This window comes from Meles meles, chromosome 4 (assembly GCF_922984935.1).
Source record: "Meles meles chromosome 4, mMelMel3.1 paternal haplotype, whole genome shotgun sequence".
Taxonomy (NCBI): Eukaryota; Metazoa; Chordata; class Mammalia; order Carnivora; family Mustelidae; genus Meles; species Meles meles.
In genome coordinates this window covers 162,073,650-162,081,559 of record NC_060069.1, presented here as the reverse complement: position 1 = coordinate 162,081,559, position 7,910 = coordinate 162,073,650, and the positions used below count along the sequence as shown (strand labels likewise).

Sequence of the window (7,910 nt, the reverse complement as noted above, 5' to 3'; positions counted from 1 at the left end):
CCTGTCAAGCAGGATGAGGCCACCAGGGGCCTCCCTGAGTCCTTGCTGCCCCAGAACAGGAGGGGGGTGGGCTGGAGCCTGCCGTGCACGGGGGAGGTTCTCCCGCTCTTCTCTTGGCTCCCCTGCCTGGCCTGGGTGCTGGGAGGCCCCTGCTTATCCCCAAAGAGTGTGCGCCGGGATCCTGGGAGCCTGCCTCCCCGAGGCCCGGTCGCAGGCTGTCTCGGCAGGCCTGTATTCGTCTGCTCTGCTTGTCGTAGACAAGCCCAGTAGACAGTGGGCAGCGGGAGCAACACGCACAGACTCCCTCCCGGTCCTGGCGCCCGGCGGCCGTGGTCCAGGCGTGGGCAGGACTGTCCGGTTCCTCCCACGGCCTCTCTCCTGGCGTGAAGACCGCCACCCTCTCCCCACGTCCTCATGTGCTCGTCCCTGTGTGCTTGTCTGGCCTCATCTCCTCTGCTGCGGACACTGGTCATTTGGGATCAGGGCCCATGCTAGTGACCTCGGGTGCCTCGGTCACCACATTAAAGTCCTGATCTCCAACTACAGTGACGCTCTGAGCAGCCGGGGACTGGGCCTTCGACACAGGAATTTGGGGGACACAGCTGAGTCCATTCTGAGCCCCACACAAGAACGGCCTTGAACACAAGGCCACCAGCACCTGACGGCCCAGTTCTGGCTGCGGCCGGACGGGCCCACGATCTGCCAGCCACGCAGCCACCCGCCACGCTGGGCAGAAGCTCGTCATCTTTGGAGGACAGCCAGTCTGGGGCAGAAGCAGGAGGGGGAGAGAGCTTTGGAGGCTCGGATTTTCCCAAATATCCAGCCCCTGACCCCTTGTGGAGGGGCCGGGTTTGCCCCCCACCACGAGTACCACCACGTTTCTGACAAATGTGGATTAAACGACAAGACAGGGGCGCCTGGGGGGCTCAGTGGGTTAAAGCCTCTGCCTTTGGCTCAGGTCATGATCCCAGGGTCCTGGGATCGAGCCCCGCATCGGGCTCTCTGCTCAGCAGGGAGCCTGCTTCCTCCTCTCTCTGCCTGCCTCTCTGCCTGCTTGTGATCTCTCTCTGTGTCAAATAAATAAATAAAATCTTTTAAAAAAATTTAAATGACAAGACAACCTGGGGGTGCTTCTTGTTGGAAGGAACGGGGCCAGTGGGCGGTGAGGGGGGAATCTGGGGGCCTCCCGGGGCCTTCAGGGGCCTTCTTGCGGTGGACTCAAACCCAGGGTGATAGACAGTGTGTGCGTGTGTGTGTATAAGTGCGTGTGTGCATGCTTGCACACCCATGTGCACGCCTACACAAGCCGCCTTCCACTCAACAGGGTGGCAGGGTCCCCCGTGTCCCTGGCCTCGGCTCCCTGGGAGAGGGTCCCCGTCGTCTGCCCACCTCCACACCCAGAGATGCACCTGGCAGCCCCCTCCCCCCTGCCACGGTCACGGTGCAAGTGCGGGGCCCCTGGCCGAGCTGCTCCCCTGTGGAAGCTGCGCCCGAGCCGCTGGGCCTAGTCCCCTCCCCCTGCCTGGAGGAGGAGCAGCCTGGAGAAGGCCGTCCCCTGGGGTGGGGGAGGGAGCGCACGACACTCAGCCCTGGTCACCAGAAGCCCCCACCCAGGGGTGTCTGTTCTCAGGCCCGGGAGCCAAGGCGCCTCCCACGCAGGGCGGGAGACATGTTCTGACCACGCTTGACTGCCCTTCCCCATCCCTTAGGGAGCTGTGGACCCAGGGCCCTTCCAGGACACCCCCAAGGGAGCCAGGACAGAGCTGCCCAGAGGAGGCCAGGCTGTGCCCGGCACCTGTTCCCACAGTCTGCACGAGGGAGCCCTGATTCCCTCCCGTTTCCTCCATCCTCCCCACCCCCTCTCACCCCCAGCGGTCTCCACCCAAACCCTCTCCTTCCCACCGAGCAGGGGTGCGGGGAGGCAGCAGAGTGGAAGGCGGGAAGTGAGCGGGTCACGGAGAGGCAGACCGGGCAGACCCCGCCTCCGTGCCCCTGCGTGCCCCCTGCGCCCCCGCCGCGGTCCCGCGCCCCGAGGGCAGAGGACGGCCACCAGTCAGCAGTTGCTTATGTCCCCCCCCGCGCCCCCAGGACAGAGGACGGCCAGCGGTCGGGGCAGAGGACGGCCGCGGTCGGGGACAGAGGACGGCCGCGGTCGGGGACAGAGGACAGCCACGGTCAGGGACAGAGGACGACCGCGGTCGGGGACAGAGGACAGCAGCGGTCAGGACAGAGGACGGCCGCGGTCGGGGACAGAGGACAGCAGCGGTCGGGGACAGAGGACAGCCGCGGTCCGGGACAGAGGACGACCGTGGTCGGGGACAGAGGACAGCAGCGGTCAGGACAGAGGACGGCCGCGGTCGGGGACAGAGGACAGCAGCGGTCAGCAGTTGCTTATGTCCCCCCCCGCGCCCCCGAGGGCAGAGGACGGCCACCAGTCAGGGCAGAGGACGGCCGCGGTCGGGACAGAGGACGGCAGCGGTCGGGGACAGAGGACGGCCGCGGTCGGGGACAGAGGACGGCCGCGGTCGGGGACAGAGGACGGCCACAGTCAGCAGTTGCTTGTCACCTGCTCTTTATTGAGTGCCGCAGGCTGCAGTGCGGGGGGCGCCCCGGTGCCCCGGGAGCGGAACTACAGAGGGGAAGGGTGGAGGGAAGGCGGTCTGGGAGGACAGGCTGCCGAGAGCCCAGGCACACGGGAGCCTCCGCCAGATGGACCTCAGGGCACCCGGGAGACGTGGGCAGGACGCACGGCCAGGTCCCGATGGCGGGCGCCCACCGGCAAGGGTCAAGGTGCCCCTGGCCAGCCCCGGAGACCCAGAGGCGACCCGGAGCCTGCATCTTCGGGGAGCGCGGGGCCGTTGTCTCAAGCAGCTGGCACGGCGATGGTTTCCACCAGCTGGCCGGTGCGGGGGCTCTGGGTCTCCCTGAGGCCGCAGCACCCCAGGCCGAGGCCCCGAGCCCTCCAGGCTACCCTCTCAAACCCTCATTCCCTCGGAGAAGAGGAAAAGGAAATGAAAACAGGGAAAGCAAAGGCAGGCGACACCCCACTTTCTATGGTTCCCCCAATGGATGGGCCGCGGGGGCAGCCACGGGGGCAGCCGAGGCCAAGGCGGAGCTTAGGACGAGGGCGCAGAGCTGGGCTTCTCCTCCCGTGACACGGGGATGGCTCTCTCGCTGTGGCCAGCGTCCACGCCAGACGGGACCTTGGGGCCGGAGAAGGTCAGCATGCCGTCCGCGGACAGGGAGCAGGAGAGTGCCGACTGGTCCACGTTGGAAGGCAGACGGTAACGGCGGTGAAACTCGCGGGAGATGTAGCCGTGGTCGTCCTGGGCCGGGCGCGGGGAAGGGCACGGTCAGAGGCAGCACCGCCGGGGGCCGCCGACCTTCCATGGTGAAGGCACCACGGGGTCCAGCCCACGACGCTCCCACGCAGAGGGGTGGGAGGCCCAGAATGCCCCGTGGAGGGTTCCGGGCCTCCGGGCCTCCCTGCCTCTCAGCGCGGCAGGTCCAGGCCAGCTTGGGGCCAGTCACTGCCATGGACGTGGCTCATCAGACTCATTTCACTCCAGACTTGCATGAGCGGCTCTGCCCCACCTCGTACTGGGGTCGGATTTGGCCCTTACCCGTGACCCACGCCCTGCCCCCAGGCTCAGAGCCTCGGCCCCTGGGCCCGACCTCTTCTTCCGGGCTCGGAGTGGTGTGGACCACAGCACCGCGCGTGGCCCGAGATGGGAGGGGCGGGAGACACGGAGGCAGGACCCCCCCGGCACCCCCCTTCCCCAACTGTGACCAGAAAACCCGGTCTCCACCCGCAGGGAAGCCCGCCTTCCCTGCACCAGCCGTGGGGCCGGGCAGGCCGCGACCTCCCTGAGGTCTCTGCCACCTGCGGGTCCAGCAGGCAGTGAGCAGACGCGGCGTCTGGGCCTCGGGCTGCGCCCTGCGCTCACGGCTCAGCTGTCACACGTAGGTTTCCGTGCACATCTGCGTGGGCTCCGAGCTCGCCCTGTCGGCACCCGGCGTCTCCCGGGATGCGCCCTGCTCGCACCCATCACCCGAGCAATTTGGAAGGAGACGGGGCGGCCGGCAGGCGGGGGGCAGGGCCCCGTGGAGGCCAGTGCACGGCGCCCGGACTCACCTGCCTCTCGTTGTGCTTGCCGTGGATCTCCACGAAGTCCTCCTGCACCCTCACGGTGAGGTCCTCGGGAGAGAAGTGCTTCACGTCCAGGAAGATGACAAACTTGTCTCGGTCAGATCGGACCTGAAACCCACACGCCGTTGTGTGGGTCCACCCGGGCCGAGGTTCCGGCGGGGCTGGCCAGCGCGGCCGGCATGGAGGGGCTGGCGTCCCGGGCCCCACTGACCCGCCGACTGCCTCGTTGGGGACAGACGGTGGCTGGTTATGGGTCAGGAGACCCGTTCTGGGTCGGCCGGCTGGCAGGCCGGACCCGGCACTTTGAATAAGGTCACAGTCCTCGGCTCCGCTAGCGTCGGCGAAGCAGCCTGCGGCCTGTTCTCCCACGTGGACACGATGTGAGCAGCCGCCAGCTGCTGCCCAGTGTCTCCCTCTGTCCCGCCCCCACCAGCCTCTGCTCTGGGGAGGTGGGGGAGACCAGGCTCCTCCAGACCTTTGGACTCTGGGGTCCGGCGCGGGGCTCAAGGAGGGACGGCCCGCGGTCTGGTGACTCCCCTTTGGGCGGGCCCTGCGCACGCGGTCCACCCACCCAGGCTTCCTGGGGAAGGAACAAGGTGGAGAGCCGGGACCACCGCACCGGCCTGTCTGCGGTCGCTCCCGGGGCTTGCACCGCATGGGGTACATCTCAAACCGCACACGGGTCATGGGAGGAAAGGACACTGCGTGGGCTCGGGCTCTCTCCAGACCCTTTCTCGAGCCCTGGGAACCCCCAGGATGTTGGGGGGTGAGCGGGTCCACCCGACCAGAAGACCCCAGAGGTGCAACACGGGGCTGCCTCTGCTCTGGGCCGGCCCTCGGGAAGCCCTGCCTCCCCTCCAGCCACGGCCAGCAGGAGAAGCCGGCCCGCTGGCAGGTCTTACCTCGGAGACGCCGGAGTCCAGCACGGTGCGGAAGAGGGACTGGCGGTAATAGGGGCTGATGGTGGAGGACAGGAAGGGCAGCAGGTCGTACTCGAAGAGACCCTCGCCGAAGAACTGGTCGAACAGCCGGCTGGGGTAGAAGGGGCCCAGCGCACGCTTGAACCAGGGCTGCTGGATGGCGATGTCCATGGTGGGTGTGGGCGGCGCAGGGACCCGGGGCTGGCGGGCAGTCGGGCAGGGGCCTCTGGGCAGTGCAGTGGAGAGCCCCGGGGACCGTCCTCCCTATATACGCCCACGACAGAATGGAAGCATTAGGGGGATTTGTCTGGAAAGCGTGAGCTCAGGGAGAAAGCTGCCCGGTCAGCAGAAATGTGGCTCAGGCTCAGTGCCCGCCTCTCCCGGCCCCGGGCGTGCGACGCTGACCGGCACGGAGCCCTGGACCCCAGCAGGACAACGTCCCTGAGGCGCCTCTCCCTGCGTCTCTGGCCCCGCGCTCACCTGGGGGCCGGTGGAGACTTTCATCCCCGTGACGGCATGGGGAGCCCCTGCTTATGGACCCACTTCACAGACGAGGGCTGGGCTCAGCGCCGACACCCACGATCCCCAAACCACACAGCTCCTGGGGAACGGGATAACGTTTTTCTTTTCTTTCTTTCTTTTTTTTTTTAAGATTGTATTTATTTGAGATAGCGAGCACAAGCAGGGGGAGCGGCAGAGGGAGAGGGAGAAGCAGGCTCCCCGCTGAGCAGGGAGCCCGACCTGGGACTCGATCCCAGGGCCCCAGGATCACGACCTGAGCCGAAGGCAGATGCTTCCCCGACGGAGCCCCCAGGACCCCTAGGAAGTCGTTTTTCAAAACAGCATTCCGTCTTTCACTGCCTTCTGATGACAAAACGGACGGAGTGATAACCTCGAGGAAGACCGGAAACACCAGGAAGAAACTGAAAAGGGGGAGGGGCTGGCGTGGGGTCCGTGTGTCAGGACAGGGAGGCGGGCTCGGTCCGGCGGGCGTGGAAACCTTGTGTCGCAGACTCGGCCTGGACATCGTCCCCCCGTGTGACCTTCCCCCAGGTTCTTCGGCCGGCCACCCGCATGGCCAGCGTCCACTGTCGTCCACGAGGCCCCGGGACCGTGTGGCTCCTCCCGCTGCGGCTCCGGCCGGCGGCTGCCCGGAGGGACTGGCCACCCGGTATATCCCTCGGCAGCCTGGCCTCCGGGGAGCGCGACCCTGCAGTAACATGCTCCCAGGCCCCTGGACCTGCCCCTCACTGCGCCGTCTGGCACCAGAAGCTTCTTTGTCCTCGTGGCCTGGGTCCCAGCCCAGCTCTTAGCGGCGTCCGCAGGTGCTGAGGAGGGATCGCACCCTCAAAGCGCCCGGGCGTCCTCACACGCTCCCCTCGCACCCCGGACCCGGCTGGTCCCGGAAGACCACGGGCTCCGATGGAATCCGTGGGAGCAGTGGGAGCCCCAGGGCACCCCGCACCCAAGCTCTGGACCAAATCCCCGCACCGCCTCCCACCCGCTACGCACACAGCACCCACCCGGTGGCAAAGGCCCTGGAAAATCTGAAAGGGCCAACCTCTGCTCTGCAGTTCCCCAGATGTCAGGCAACGAAGGCCAAATTAGGGCAGAGACGGTCCAGGCGGTGGGGGGCGGAGGGCACCGTCCCTGCCCAAGCCTGCCCCGGGCCAGGCCGGGTCCCCTGTGGGGTTCCGGCAGAACCAGCCACTGCCAGGAGCTTGACGTAGAAGGAACAGAGGAACGTAAGGCAGAGGGAGAAGTCGGGAGCGCTGATGTGTCCTCATTAAAAATGGTGGTATTTGGGGGCGCCTGAGGGGCCCAGTCAGTGAAGCGTCTGCCTTCAGCTCAGGTCATGCTCCCGGGGTCCTGGGATCGAGGCCCACGTTGCGCTCCCCACTTAGCACGGAGCCTGCTTCTCCCTCTGCTTCTGCCCCCCACCTGCTTCTGCTCCCTCTCTTAAACAAATAAATAAACTCTTAAAAATAAAAAAATAAAATGTTGGTATTCTGTGCATTACCGATTTTTGCATTCATTTTGATTTTTTAACCATTACAGGAAGAAATGATCCGTCCGAAGGACTATGCTTCTGGTGCCCCCCGACAGGGTCACCGAAGGGATGGCCTTGCTCTCCTCACCAGCTGTGGCCCCGACGGGCTCATTCAAACAGCCCGGGACCGCAGGCAGAGACGGAGGCTCCGTGCCATGGGCCACACAGCCCGGGGTGGCTGAGGTTGTGCCACGGTCCCTCAGACCCTCGGGGTGCCCGGGTACTCGCAGCCCTTCCAGGGTCGGGACTCCTGTGTGCCGCAGCCGGCAGGCGCAGAGGTCCCACGGGGCTGGGGCGCGGTGGCCGGCCAGGCGTGTAGCGGTAGCCGCTGAGCCAGCACCGAGGAAGCCCCAGGCCCGGCTGTTTCCCACACGCATGTGCAGACTCCCGCTCGCCACCCCGATTCTGGGAAAAGGAAACCCCTTCATTCTGGGCCGGGAGGCCCCTGGAATCCCGGTGAAGATGCCTGCGGAGCCGTGGTGGCGACAGACGGAGAGGAGGGATGTGCGCTGGGCGTCCCCGGAGGACACAGCCACACGCCACCCAGGAGCGAGGCCTCGGGAGGAAGCGCCCCTGCCCGCGCTGGGACCTCCGACGGCGGCCTCCGGGCCGTGAGGACGCGACCTGGCCGGGGGGCCAAGCCCCAGCCGCCCTGCCTGCTGACCCAGGGACGGGCTCCCACGCAGAACCCTCCAGAACCAGGAGCCGCCGCACGCACGCGACCTTCACAGACACACAGGTGTCCTCTCACCCGAACATCTGCCGCTTGAAAACCACCCAGAGACTCCGG

The 7,910-nt window shown here is 66.7% G+C and overlaps 1 protein-coding gene across 1 annotated transcript; it reads right to left on the bottom strand.

Annotated features, from left to right (window-relative positions):
- Positions 1-3,116: 3,116 nt before the first annotated feature.
- On the bottom strand, positions 3,117-5,241 carry CRYAA (crystallin alpha A). Its single transcript, XM_046003316.1, has 3 exons — positions 5,053-5,241; positions 4,136-4,258; positions 3,117-3,326 (listed from the first exon to the last, which is right to left on the bottom strand). Exons 1-3 carry the CDS (start codon positions 5,239-5,241, stop codon positions 3,117-3,119), a joined length of 522 nt encoding a protein of 173 aa, XP_045859272.1.
- Positions 5,242-7,910: the final 2,669 nt, after the last annotated feature.